The following is a 14999-nucleotide window of genomic DNA, read 5'->3' on the forward strand; positions in this document are numbered from 1 at the left end:
GTTCCTTCGAGGTTATACGATGCAAAGTGAATGCACGTAATCCGGGCTAAATTACGGGAGTTTCTGAAGAACGCACGGACGGGTCGAGAGGTAGCCGTCCTTTCTCCGGTCGTTGACCTTTCCTTGGCGAAAAATTCGGACGCGAGAACCCGGGAGATTGCTGGGCCCCGCGCGTTTAATCTCGCCGTGGCTCGACGGTGAGAGACTTATTGAATATCTTTCGACGTTCGCGAATAATCCCGAGGACGCGGTGAAAAATGAGGCGAGGAACCAAGTGTATCGCCCAGACCATCAACCTCTCCAACCCGGAGACATGCATCAGGCCGACGAGGATCCAGAAGCTCGTGGCCGCGGAGGTGACGCAGCCATGCCCGAACACGTCCTCGGGGTCCTCGTCTTATTGGACCCCGAGGCTCGTACGGGTCAAAGTTTGCTCGCGGAGGGACATGGAGAGAACTTGCCCGCCGAAGGTGAGAAGTTTCGCTCGAAATCTTCGATCTATACGCGCCTGACTCTTTTTATTCCAGGTAACTGAGACCACCATTTCTCAGATTAGATTAAATGACTTGACTAATAAATATTAACTTTCAAAGTTGACTTTTCGCTTAATCAGTGACGAATATCAAGTGTCAAAGTAGTCCCAACGTAAGCTTTCCCGGGCCATTTTGCATTTCGCGCTACGGAGTTTGACGAAGGAGATTCGCGAGAACCGGAGGTCGCGTGTGCTCGTTGGAGGGTATTTGTTGTTAATGAGATTCCGGACGCCGAGTTACGTCGACTCGTTAACAAGGGGGAACGCTTTGGCGTCGGAGGCGGGCCTCGCGTAGCAGCTTCGAAGCTGTCTTTGCGCGATATTGACGTGCCGCGCCAAGGGGACGACGGCGGTCCAGCACCTGTACGGAATTGGTTAGTCGATACGTAGTTGCGTTTACCTGAAATTAGCCCGACAGTCCGGTGTACACAGGTATAGCGACGCCGATGGATCTCTAATGGAGGAGGAGGACAGTTTGGAGTTGCCGTACTTGTTAGGGACACGTACGTACGTACATACGTGACCTCACCAGTCGAGGGCGTCGTCGCGTTTAGCGAGAGTTTCAGGCTCCTCGAACCAAGAGAGCCGGATACTGTCGAGGGCTCCGTAAACACGTCGAATCTAGTCCCTTCGCGCGCTGGCTTCTTCTCGCGAATCTCTTTCTCCTCCGCTTCTTTTGGAACAAAGATCCTCCACGAAAGTCTTTTAAATGAGAAAGAGAAGGAGAGGGGCCTAGCAGGCGTAAATATAGAAACGGGAGATCGAACGCTTGCGAGAAAGACAAGAGAACGTAGCCCTCTAGTAGCGAGTCCGGGACAGTTCTTCGCGTGGATACCATGCTTTTATCGTGCACATTGCAACTCGAGTATTTTTTATTTTTAACGTATTCTTTTCTCAGCTATGTGACTGCCCGCCGAAGGCACCACCGAAGACGGTCGGCCATAAGTTCTGCAAAGTCCTTCTGTTCGTTCTGAAAAGCGGCATCGCGGCTGGCCTCGTTTATTGGACGCATTCCGAGGGTCTCTGGGGATCCAGCGCCGACGTGGAGGACCTCTACTGCAGGATACTGACCACGATCTCGCCGCTGTTGCCCAACTACGACGGCGACAATGTAACTAATCGTCGGATAATATTTTTGCTGACTTTCACAGTTCGACTGTGAGAACGAAATTGCGTGTTTTCGGGTAAAATTGTCGCGGGTTTCGCAGGTCGAGCTGCCCCGGTTCGGAGACATGAAGTACAGAATGATCCAGAGATACAATCGCGCCATATGCACGCTTATGAATTGCATAGTAGGAGCGTCGAGCAAGCTGCAAGTGCAGCTCCAGAAGATCCTGATCACGCAGGAGAAGAAGGAAGAGAAGGAGGAGAAGATCGAGGAGAAATCGCCCGCTAGCGTCACGGACGTTAAGGACGAAGAGAGCTAGCCCGAGATCCAAAGTTTGCCGAACAGGAACAAGAAGCCCTCGAGAACTTGTCGCGATTCTTTCAATTCGTTGTGCGATTTTGTAAATTCCGATGCACGGTCGAAATACGAGACTCGAGGATAAAACTGGCAGCCATTGCGGGGGGGCAGAGGTCGATGCTTCGCGACGATAACCGGCGTTCGATGCGTTAACATCGAAAGGGCTGGTTCGAATCGTGGCCAGCCACGTTGATTGATCTGCGAGTGTCACTTAACATATACAGTGACAGCGTGCACTGTCATAGACAGGACCGTGCTTCGATGTTTCGACGCCCAGAGCAAAGACGATATCCTTTGGAAATGTTCTTGAATTTTGGAAGCGAATTTGTAGATAAAATTGTTTTTTTTTTTGCCATGTCTGTCTAATGTCCGTCGGTACGAAGATAATAAAAAGATGTGAAATTGGAAATTCAACTTCGTCAACAGGATTGGTGTTCATTTTATCGACGTGAAAACCGGTCGATAACCGCTGGACGCTCGAGAGTCGATTAATCGACTATCGGTAAATAAAGAGTCGACTTAAAAAGTACGATGTTGCTGGAGTGAAAAAGTAGGTCGTATCAGAGTAAACGTATTCGAGGTGTGGTTCTGGCGTTCGTGCGTAAGGGAGGCGCGTAAGAGCGCGAAACACGAGGGCGGATTAAGATTCCGGTCGGGTGGCGTTCATTTTTTTTCCACGGGACATTCGAGGGCACCCGGGGGGATTTCTCGTGCGGAAGCTTGCATCTTAAGCGATTTTTATGGCGTGTCTTACTATCGCCGTAAAGTCTCGGGGATCCCGTTCGCTCCGTGTATCCCGGGCCAAGGCGCGAATTTATCTCCCCGCCGCGTAGATCCGTTCCGCTCGACAGTTTGTATTTTTTCACGTTCCGCGATTAAAGCACGGGTCGGCGTTGCCCCGTAAATTAGATAGAAGGGTACCATAAATTCGATTCCACGGATTTAATGGAAGACGAAATTGATGTACGCGCGACCGACCCACCCGGGCTGTTTTGCATATATTTCTCGTCGTCGCGACGCTGTGTCAAAGGTGGCTCCCAAGATTACGTAACTACTAATAACAGCATCGACGTCGTCTCGTCGTGGAAAGCGGATATCAGAAACGAAATCCTGGTCCAGCGTCGCGAAGCGTGGATTTTCAATAAAGGACTGTAATCGCTCTTATCTCTCTCGCGAGTGCTCGACTCCTGGGTTCCAGGGTTTAGTGACCCTTTCCTGCCTTTCTACGATCTCGATCGCTTCCTCCACTAGCGGAAACAACGGAACGTTTCGTAAATTTGTTCGCGACCGCGAGTGGTTCGAATCGGCCGCTGGTTTCGCGGTACTCGGCCATTCGAGCGACATACATCACTTTTATCGCGCGATTCCACTGGCCCGATATGCTTATTAATAGACACCCGGCACCCTTACATCCCCGTCCGAAAAATATGGCCGAGGTTCGCTCGAAAACGGGGAGGACTCTTGATAAAAAAAAAAGCCACACGCTCGCACACGTACAAAGGGAGAGATATAGACGGAAGTGGGTGTACAGAGAGGGGGGCGGAGAGAAGGAACGAACGCGAAGAACGAAAAGGTCGATCGCGCCGCGGCGTATATCGAATCGCGCGCGTTCCCCCGCTATCTTGCGCCAGAGTAAATGCATTCGAATCGATGGGGAAATAAATCAAACGTTAATAAATCAACTTTAAACATTCCGTGCGTCTCGTTCTACGGGGGCTACGAGGGAGGAGAAAAAAAAGCGTATCGAGACACGGCCGCGTTTAAATATCGTTTCCAATAGCGACCGGAATTTCCGATTGATAAAATCCGTTCGATAAGCGCGCCCTTTTTGTCCATTAATTTTCTCGTCGGACGAGCAGGGGACGCGCGGGCTAAATTGCAAAGATTCGCTACGGAACGCATCGAAAAGACTAATCGGTCCCCGTGGGGTCGGGCAAATTTTAAACCGGCTCTCTGATTAAAACGTTTCGATCGAACGTCAACGATCGGCATCCATTTCTAGAACTTCGCGAATTGTTTTAATCGACAGAAACGAAGTTAAACTCCTTTCCTAGGAAATAACGCGACGAGGAAAGTAACATCGCGCTTCATTGTCTTGTTTGATCGTTCCTCCGCCGGAACAGAAGATATCGGAGCTCGAGAACAGATAATGCAGCAATTTTAGTTGAGTGCTAGAGTAGCTGTGATTTCGGGAATGTTCTTAATTCCATGCACTCTAGCAATTTGCCAAAGTATTCCGCGTTGTAGCTGTTATTACCGTGGAACTAGGAAAACTGATGGACTCTGTCGATAACAAAGGTCGATTAATCGATCAGCAGTCGATAAAGGGTGAAAGATACGACCAGAACGGACCAGCGTAAATTTTGACGACAAACGCCATCAACGAGAAGAAAATGGAGGACGAGGGAAACTGGTTCCCTTGGTCGAATGCACGCTCGTCGGTCTGGATATTTTTCGGGGCCGAAAAGAAGCGTCGGGACGGGGTTCCCGGGCAAAAAAAGAAGTAACAAGGGTGACGTTACAGGAAAGGAACACCGACGCCCGAAGAAAAGTTGGAGATACACAGGGGCGGAGGCGAATACTCGGGCGGCGAAACGAAAAATGAGAAAAAGAAGAGGTTCCGGGCGAGGCTCGCCGCCCCTAAAGTAATTACGTCGGAAAGGGAACCGAGAATCGGACCATAACTCGGCGAATAATTAATTTATTAATTAAGGGAAGCTGCGTCGAGTCGCGCGGGGCATCTCGAGGAGCGCGGACCTCGCAAAGAAACTTCTTTTCCTCTTTTCAGCGTAGCGTCCTGACGGGGAGCGTCGTCCTACGCGACGAGAATGAACGACTAATTGACGAGAAACGCGCGAATTTTTTCCCCCCCTCGATAAAAGATTCTTTTCGACAAACTTCCCGGCGGGCGGGCGACGAACGATCGAAACTATTTCACTCTGGGCGAGTTTAATCGCGATTCTATAGCGATCGAGGCTGCTTAGAACGTTTCTCTTGGTGTACTCTGCGTCTTTGAGCTTGTCCCTTTCGATGTAACTTTTATTATATTTATAAAATAGTTTGGACTTCTCGTTGATTTTCTAATTCGTGAATTTATTGTGCTTATAGGTAAATTGCAACGCTGGACGCAAACATTGCACTGTTTCATCGTGTGCAGATGCCGATGCTGTCACTACTAGTGTTATTATCAGTATTAACACGAACCAAACAAGATCTATTGAGGGGGGGAATAGACTTTGTATCTGAGACGTTTAATAAAATGGAAATTATTGAAAATTAAACTGTCTTATTTACTTTCCTCCCATTTATCCCTCCGACCATTAAATGAGTAAATAAATAAGCGAGAAGTCAATTTAATATTGCAATCCAAAATCAAAGGAATCGGGATAACTATATTAAAATACGATATTCAACGAGAAAAAATCGAAAAGAATAATCGCGAATAGATCATGAGGGAGGATTGTGATCGAACGCTATTGACGAGGTTTGAGAGAGTCCAAGGGTGAATATACCACGCAGGATCTAGTGGACGCGGATTAAAAGCTGCATTATCGTTGCTTTGCAGTGTCGAGCGGGCGCGATGAAAAAGAGAAGGGAAAAAAGGAGGCAAAGAAATAGGAAAATACGACCGGAAACGGGGTATCGCGAGACGATGAAGATTCACGATCGCTCTCGCCTTGATAAGTGGACATTAAGAGAACCAAGAGGTCGTGGACCTTTTAACGAAGGTTATAGGTGCAGAGATAGAGTATAAGGAACGAAGGAACGGGGGAAAAGGGACCTCGGGAAACTAATTTTCGCGATATTAGTCTTACGAAATTGGTTATTGATGTTCCATTCGTCCACCGATAATGGCGGACGGAAGCGATTCTCCGGTGAAAGGTCGTAAGTCCGGGAAGGTCGAGGATCCCTGGGAGGCCACCCTCGCTCCCCGTCTCGTCCTTCTTAAAGGAATTGCTTCCTTAACGGGCGTTAAATCGACTTTACCCCGGGCCTGGTCCTCCTGGCTTTGCGATTGACAAATATTTCGTGGTCGTCCTCCCTTCCACGAACCCCCCGTTTTTTCGTTACCCTTTTTCTACCCGGAATTTTGCTCGAGGTGCGCTGCAAACCGCCTCCGTTTCCACCTGGACTAACGGTCGGCCTTCTGGCCAACTTCCAAGAATCCGTACTCTCCTTCGTCGAGCCAAGAATGCCCGAGGAAAGGAACCGAGGAATCGATAAATTCGCGGGACGACCCTACTGTCCACGATGAAACAACGTTTTCCCTTCCATCCACTCCCCCTCCAGAGATGATCGTCCATTTCATTCGCGAGCCAGACGGTCTCCCTCGTCCAGATTTTTACGGAACTGATTCAAATAATCTTACTAGATTTTATAAAATTTTTCCTAGACTGCGTCCATCGTAAAAAATGTTAAACAGAGTCAACTACGAGTCCTTAAACCTTAAGTGGATTATTGGAGCCACTGCATAATTGTTCAATATATGTTAATGTAATTATTTGAAAATTTATGTGATCCCCCAATTTATTGAAAATCAATATTGAATAAAATAATTCTTGAGAGGTAAAAAGAAGGATCGAGGGCGATTTCGATCGATTCACGGATGTCCTGTTACATAATTATAATCCATAGATCGAAGGATTCAACGTATGACCAATAAGTTGGCCACTGTCGCAGAGAAGTAACAGGCACGTATGATTTATGTGATCCCCCAATTTAATAAAAATCAACATTAAATAAAATAATTCTTGAGGGTTAGAAAGAAGGATCGAAGGCGATTTCGATCGATTCACGGATGTCCTGTTACGGACATAATTATAATCCAGAGATCGAAGGACCAAATGAACGATCAATAAGTTGGCCACTGTCGCAGAGAAGTAAGAGGCGGATATGATTTATGTGATCCCCCAATTTAGTAAAAAACAACATTAAATGAAATAATTCTTGAGGGTTAGAAAGAAGGATCGAGGGTGATTTCGATCGATTCACGGATGTCCTGTTACATAATTATAATCCAGAAGATCGAAGGACCCAACGTACGAGCAATAAGTTGGCCACTGTCGCAGAGAAGTAAGAGGCGCGTATGATTTATGTGATCTCCCAATTTACTAAAAATCAACGTTAAATAAAATAATTCTTGAGGGTTAGAAAGAAGGATCGAGGGTGATTTCGATCGATTCACGGATGTCCTGTTACGGACATAATTATAATCCCAGAGATCGAAGGACCCATAAGTTGGCCACTGTAGCAGAGAAGTAACAGGCGCGTATGATTTGCGGCGATGCCCGTAAATTCGGATTAGCCCGAAATTTCGAGTACGTCCTTCGTTAGCGATTTGCAGCCAGGACGCTGGACAAACTTCTTCCGTGAAGGATCTAGCCGGCCACAGACCGACCTAAATTCACCGGGAACCCATCGACCATCGTTCGTATTCATGCTCGGTCCTATGAATTACATTAAACGATATTCCATCTCCTTCGCTTCAACGAGATGCTAAGGAAAGGAGAGATTTATTTACGGTTCGTCTGTAATTTAGGAACGAATCGAAATGAGGGTGTCAAATCCGAGGAATAAACAGAAAAGTTCTGCGACCATGTGGTGCGGAATAAAAAAGAAGAATTGCAGGGAACGTCGAACGTGGACGACTATGGACGTTTGGTAAGGAAAGGGGCCCCCATCGACCGCGTCCTTTCATTCGTATTCATACGCGACGTCGTATGAATACTCTTTAAAGAGGACCAGGCGAAAGAACCAGCCCGTCCCGATTAGGATATCCTTGAAACCGCGTCCCGCCGGGGCAAAACTTTCAAAGGAACCGGACATCGTACCCTGCCAGTCGCTGAAACTTTAATCGCGACGTCGCAGCCCTCGCCACTCTCCGAATTAAGCAGCGTTAAGTACTACTGACCTTCTTTCGCGGAGTTTCAAACTCCCGTTCGCGGCCACTGACGGACTGAAAAGGGACGTCGACGAATAATTTATCCTTAATACTGGCACGCGACGAGACACGGAGACCTGTCGATAAATTTCTTGCTCGACTACCGCGAGCAATGTCTGATCGTTTCGGTTCCCCGTCTTTTTCGTTCAATGCTTGAGCCATGTTCTTCTCGCTATTACGTTGCTTTCATTTATACTCGGACAATACTATGTTAAAACGCTCGACGAATATAAACAGTTAATGTTTTGAGCTGGCACGATTCAAAGAAACGAACAATTTTATCCGAACATTTCGCTGAAGCTATTCTAAGTTCGCAGCCATTAGCTCGGCCCTACCCGGGAGGAAAGTATTTAGAAATACTTTCGTCGCGGGTAACACCGATTACCAGGTCCCACCACGTGGAGGTTGCTGCGACTGGAGACCCGGAGGGACATGGATGGAATCCAAGTTCCATCTATCTCCCCCTTACATTCTTAGAAACTAGAGAGATACGAGATTAGTTATGCCAAGCAATTAGTTTGTTTAAAGAGGGGTGAAGCTACTTTGAGGCAAACGCGATGTCGATCAGCAGTGATCGAAGCAAGAAAGGACGAAAGAACGAGAAGCTAAGTTAATAATTGCTTGGCATCGCGACCTTAACAATATATTTTATCTGCGATGTTCTCTGCAAACCTACACCTAAACTGTAATGTAATTTAATTTAAGAACATAGAAAAATTAAATTAAATTATCTGAAACAGAATTAAATTTCCTAACATTGCACATAATCAAAATGACACGAGCCAACACATCATAATACAAATTTCCTAACATTGCACATAATCAAAATGGCACGAGCCAACACATCATAATACAAATTTCTTAAAATTGCAGATAATCAAAATGGCACGAGCCAAGACATCATAATACAAATTTCTTAAAATTGCGCACAATAAGAATGGCGCAAGAGACAATGTGTCACATAATAATGTGACATCAAACGATTATAGCCAGCAATTACAAAAATTGTCTTTCACCAAGCAGAAAGACCATACAAATTTCAGAGGAACAAACCGAATAAGATTAGAATCTTATTCTAATTGATATCAACAAAATTCATGAGATAATAGAGAGACCAATATGATACATGTATGAACACAATATCACCATCGTGTTCAATGTAGCAACCATATCAGTTCGAAAAATAATACAATAGTAATCGACATCAATCAATAAAATAAGTACATTTGTAGTAATAATATAAATAAGTGAAATGGACTTACTACTTGCTGTCAGCACATAGGATAGTTACCACAAGGCCAGGTCATCTGTAAAGGAAGAAAATATTCATGTTATAGCAAAAGCAGGTAGGCAGACGAGGCAAAAACAGTTCATTGATTGAAATTGGTATCAAACGATAGAATATAAGAGGGGAGAGAATTTTTAAACAGTTCTTACCATTGGTCATCACCGTCCGGCACTGGTCAGCAGTGGTCAGTACTGGTCAGCAGTGGTCAGTAGTGGTCAGTAGTGGTCAGTAGTGGTCAGTATTGGTCAGCTCTGGTCACTAATGGCCAGAGGTAGGCCCGCGACGCGAGACCCGATCCCCCTGGAGGTTCCAGGGGTACTGAAAGATTCCTCGGCAGTGTTCTCGCTTATACCTCTCTCTAACATGATGGAAGAGTGGGGAGACACAAGGTGAAGACTCTTTGGTCTACAGAGAACTACTTCGATTGATCCTACCTCCTGGTCATTCTTCCCTGATCTACTGACCTTAATGTCAACCTGACTGTCGACCATCGATGACCATCAGCTAACCACTGACCTATATAGACCACCACAAAGACGAGGATTAAAGTCTTCCTACAAGGATCCCCTTACAATTCGATGCACGATCTTTTGCAGGAGCGTATCTTATATTACAAAACACTCATGGTATAAAAATTGGACACGTATTGCGATGAAAACTAGGAATTCAAGGATGGTGGATGAAGTTATCCTGATTTCCAGTCGCATTATTTGCAATATGCGCGATAAAGGCGCAATAACCCGAGTCGAGAGTCCATATCGCGCCCCCGCAAGATTAATCGACGAGTCGATTCCAGTGGTCGACGTGGTAAATAAAGGCTGGTAATCACGTTTGGTAATCCGTATCGCGAGAAACGATAACGGGGGAACGGGTTATGGGACGAAAAAGGCGATAGTAGCGGGTGGGACGACGCGAGCCGTCGCGACGCCGGGTTCGCGCGAGTTTGAAAGTTAAATTTACGAAAGGGGGACGTTTCACGGTTGCGCCCTTTAAGGCAATATCCAGGGCAAAGTACGCGCTAGTAGGCCATTACAAAGTTATAATAGTACAGCAACCCTCTTACGATGTTCCGGAGCCCCGGCCAGCCGGCGTTTTGACTTTAAAATGAAATAGTCGGCGCGACGCGCCTCCAGCCCCCTCGCGAAACCCACCCCCCCGCCGCCCCTCGTCCGCCAGTAAACGTATACAACGGAAGTTCCCCGCTCCTTTCGTGCGGCCATTATACAAAGTGGAACGTTTTTCCGAAAGCCACGGGCACCGAGCAATTCCCAATGGCCCGTATAACGCGAGGATTCGCCCAAACGACCCCCCAGGATGCTCGCGTCCGGCAGTCTTCGAGATTCTAATTGCAGATCGCGCCGGGGGAAGGCTCTGGATACTTGGCAAATTTCATATATCCTTTGCTCCTGCGAGCGGAGCCCAACTTGTTGCCCGCCATACTCTTTGGTGCCTTTAAGGGATCCCAAGCATGGACAAAGGGGGATGATTTCGCACTCTGCATCTCTATTGACTCAGTATCTTGCTAAGCTGGACGAGTTTAATTCGTACGAAAATACGGAAACAGGCTTGTGACGCTCTCAACTGGCGGAGAAAGAGGCTTCTTGGTCGTTTTTGGTCAAATTGGATAAAATTGACAATATAGTGGTAAAAGTAGTACCGATATAATATCTTAAATAAACAGATTCCATTAAAATGTCGAAACTCGCGAAGCAACAATTTTAATAGACGATACTCGCGATCGAGGACGAAGAGGAATTTTCAAATATCATATAAAACGAAAAAGTACGGAAGCGTAGACCGCCAAAAAGACTCGAACCGCGACGAGTGCAAGTCGGTGGATCCTTTGAAGCGGCAAGGGCAAAAGTAAGTCTGCTCTCTGAAATAATGATCCCCCGACGTGAAATATACACGTCTGCGGTAGGTCGCGGGTTAGGGAAGAGATATTCATTTCACGCGTGCCTGCGTGTAAATGCGAAAGCACATTCAGGGCCCGTATATCATCCCTTTCGAAGGACTTTAAATCAACCTGGAGATTGAATGACCCAACGATTCGAGGAGATACCGCGGAATTTCAAATGAAAATGCGCGCCGCTCCTCGAACCTTTGATACATCGAACCCCGGAATTTTTGCCCCGTTGAAATTTCGACGCCGCGCCTCTTTATTCCGCGAACATTTTTTCTATTTATTCGCGTGATTAACGGACGACGCTAATGGACGATCGATTGCATTTGAACGAATTCGATTACGCCCTCGATCGAGATATAAACGCGGATTAATTTGCGTCGCTCAGACCGGGAATCGATTCGAACGTTTGACGCTAACGTCTGTTGTCAACAACTGGAAAACATCGAACGCAACGATACCGGTGAACAAAACGCAGACCTCGTTACGAGTGCGTTCGATACGCAAGATTATCGTCATCGACGATCACGCAAGATTACACGGTGTAATTGATGGACAATTTTGACGAATTGGGGCGTTTCGCTAGCACAAACTATCGTTCTCTATTACTGGTTCGGTTTTGGTAATTCCATCGTGATTTATAATTGTTCAAATATTATTTCATAGTCATTTTGTCGGAATTAAAACCGGTATAATTTTTGGTACTCCAGGAAGCCGATTGATCGACCAGCGGTGCGAACGATTGATATTTAGTAAGAAATCGAAACTTTGGAAAACGGTGATCTTTGCAAGGTCCGATGGAGGTGCATTAATTACAGCCAACGAATCCAATTAAATCCAGGAGCGTCGTGAGACCCGCAGAGACACCACCCATCCACCGCCATTTTGTGGTCCGGCATGAAACGAGGGGATAGGGCCGGTAGCAGCGAAGAGCACGCCGCTCGGGGAGTAGGATGGAGGGCTTAAAAATATGATTTTAATACCGCTGCTCCGGGGGTCGCCGTATATCACGCTTTTGTCCGCCTACTATTGTCTCTACGCAGAACCCACACCCTCTCAAAACCGACGACCCCTTCCTACGCTGTCCACCTCCGTTCCAGTCCCCTTTCGACGGACCTACCTACGCCCCCACACCCCCTTCACGCCGCCCCCGTGCGACGTGTCACGCGTGGCCGCCGGTCTGCAACGACCGAAATGCGCGTAATTGAAAATTTTCCTAGTATACTGTCGTTCCGGGGGAGACCAGGGAAAGAACCCGTCGCACGATTAATCCGCGAGGATCGGACCTGCTTCCATCCCCCTGAAACAGTTACCTTTTCGTTCGATGAAAATCAAAAAGTCGTAATGTCGAGCCAACCTCCTTAAATCTATCGAAACGAGAAAGACGGAACAACCCTTAACTGCTATCGTGAGGCATCTGAACGCCCCCCTCCCGGATACTATATTCGTTTTATTCGTAATTAATAAGTTGAAATTTACTTTATCTCGAGATCAGTTTCTTTAATCCTCGTATCGTCCCTCCAAGAGAAATTCCATTAACCGAAATAAAACAGCAAACGCGAGACCAGAAGGCAATATAACGAGATATCTGGCGAGACCTGGCAGCGAAACGAAGGCAGAACCATCGGGATCCCTTTGCAACGGTTCCCGGGCATTAAGCTCCCTTGGAAAATGAATAAAAATTACATCCGCGACTCTTTAAATTCCACGACGACGCGCTACAAGGAACGAAACTACAAAAGCAATCCCGTTTCGCCCGGTGTTCGTTGCAGGAAAGATTAACCCGTATCGGCTAAGTAAGAACCGTGACGTTTCTTCTTCCGCGGAAGCTGAAACGACAAGACCAATCTCGAGGACCGCAAGCCATCGCGAGATCCGCGTCTCGTCGCAGCGTTCAACGAGAACATTTCAATTAATCCAGATAGGAAGGATGCAACATGCAATGGAAGGGATCGGAGCAACCAGAGGGCAATGAAATAATATCCTTTGGACGTAATCTTTTCGCCACGAATGGATGTCTAAACGATTGCTGCACGAAGAAGGAAAGATATTTGTGGCGTCACCTCCTGTACTTGTCACTAGAGGGCTACGCTCTTGTCTCTCTCGCAAGCGCTCTCCTTTCCTTTTGTGTCTTCCTCCAAACTGGGCATCAGGAACCAAAAATAAGTCTAAAGAAAAAATACTTTGAGAAAAGAACTCCGTAACCCTTTGTTCGAGCCACGAATATTCCAGCCATATTTCTTTCCGTCTTTGCAAACGTAAATCTGCTAAATCAACATTCCCTCCAATCATCGAAATGAGTTCCCCGGATGCAACGGGATAAAAACTTGGCAATCTTTCGCTCGCAATTGATTTTGACGCCTAAATTCGGTGGACAAAGGGACGAAGGGAAAGAGAGGGACGGAAATCAGGGTGCATTACGCCGTTCGACGATACGAAAGTTTGAGTTTCCGGGGGGCGGGGAAAAGCGAGTCGACGCACCGTGCGAAACAGAAGACGAGATGAACGAGCCAAAGGGAGGAGGGTTGGTCGAGGGAGAATAATTTCGGCCATGGAGCGCGCAAACCCCCAGTACCTTCTGCGTGGGACGTTTGAAATTTTAAAAATATACAGATTCGCCTCTGCTCGCCGTCTACTCTAACTGACTTTCCGTCCCTTTTTCCCCCCGCCGCCTCCCCCCGTCGTGTTCTTCTCAATTCCGATCCAATCCGAATATTGCGCCGGGGCACTCCTGCGAACGAGCGAGCCAAAAACAATTTAGCTCGCGCGTAGCTTCCTGAAAACAATGTTGCGGACGAAACGGCTGCGGGCACGTTGCAATTTCGAGCGTATTTTCTACCCATTCATACGTCGATAGAATGGAGAATTCACAGGGCAGAATGAAAATTATTTAGATACGCAACATCGCGTAGGGAATCTGAACCGTCCGGGATGCGAAAAGAGAACGAAGCCTCGCGTAATTTCAACCGATTTTGATCGATTCTTTAAGCAAAAAATATGCATTGGACGGGCATCTGTAGTCGAATAAATTTTAAACGATATCAAAACAGTTGTAGCACTCGCCGACAGAGGGCTACGATCAACCCTCTCTCGCAAGTGCTCGACTGACCATCGAATTTTATATATTAAATGTTTTCTTGAAGCTTTGTTAGCTTACTCGAACATCTTGTGCACAATAATGAATTACAATAGAAGTACGATGGGTCAACGGGTTGGGAATCCTTTAAAGATTGCCGTAACAAACGATTTTCCATTATATACTGTCCGCGCGGTTCACAGTAGATGCTCCGGGAAATAGTAAACGGGTTTCTTCCTAAATGAAAGTAATTATGGCCGGTGTTATTTGGCACGGTGGAAGGATCGCATGGCGTGCACCGGATTCTCTATTTAATTTCCTCCGAAAACGTCACGAACTTCGCGTTAGCGAGAAGATTGTATCTGTAAGTCGCAAGATAAAACTATTTTCGGAGGAAAATGCACACGACGGCATCTTCCTCCACCTTCGACCCCCGTGAAACGACTGTTCATTACTCTGATTCGCTATTAAATTTTCTCCAAAATTAGCCGGCACGATCTCGCCTCGTAAGATACCCAGAATTATAACTGGGATGCTACCAATCAAACGCTCTCCATTATGAGATGCTCCGTTATTTGATTATATAAGCGAACACTAAGAAAAAAATTCGAGTAAGTGCCTAAAATTTCGGGGAAATCGAAAAGTTTCAAATCGTTCTGGAAAAATTATTTTTGATTCTGGGAGTCAATTACAATCACTTTTGGCGAATAGACATACCCCCGAAATCCTACGCACTTTCGAGAAAAAAATTCAGTAAGTGGAGAAAGTCGACAAAATTAGAAAATTTCAAAGCG

The 14999-nt window shown here is 46.6% G+C and overlaps 1 protein-coding gene across 1 annotated transcript; it reads left to right on the forward strand.

The window, feature by feature from the left end:
* The first annotated feature begins 257 nt into the window (after positions 1-257).
* On the forward strand, positions 258-1959 carry LOC122398937. The gene is made up of 3 exons (XM_043399207.1): positions 258-470; positions 1431-1643; positions 1741-1959. The coding sequence occupies exons 1-3, from the start codon at positions 258-260 to the stop codon at positions 1957-1959; spliced, it is 645 nt and encodes a 214-aa protein (XP_043255142.1).
* Positions 1960-14999: the final 13040 nt, after the last annotated feature.

This window comes from Colletes gigas, unplaced genomic scaffold (genome assembly GCF_013123115.1).
Source record: "Colletes gigas isolate AHSC1104 unplaced genomic scaffold, ASM1312311v1 Colletes_gigas_Sc00012, whole genome shotgun sequence".
In the NCBI taxonomy this organism is placed as follows: domain Eukaryota; kingdom Metazoa; phylum Arthropoda; class Insecta; order Hymenoptera; family Colletidae; genus Colletes; species Colletes gigas.

What these genes read in the sequence shown, in the direction of transcription:
- LOC122398937 (XM_043399207.1), top strand. Translation starts at nt 258, where the DNA reads ATGAGGCGAGGAACCAAGTGTATCGCCCAGACCATCAACCTCTCCAAC. An exon ending in AGAGAACTTGCCCGCCGAAG is followed by an intron (nt 471 to 1,430) that starts GTGAGAAGTTTC and finishes TTCTTTTCTCAG; the next exon opens with CTATGTGACTGCCCGCCGAA. An exon ending in CCAACTACGACGGCGACAAT is followed by an intron (nt 1,644 to 1,740) that starts GTAACTAATCGT and finishes CGGGTTTCGCAG; the next exon opens with GTCGAGCTGCCCCGGTTCGG.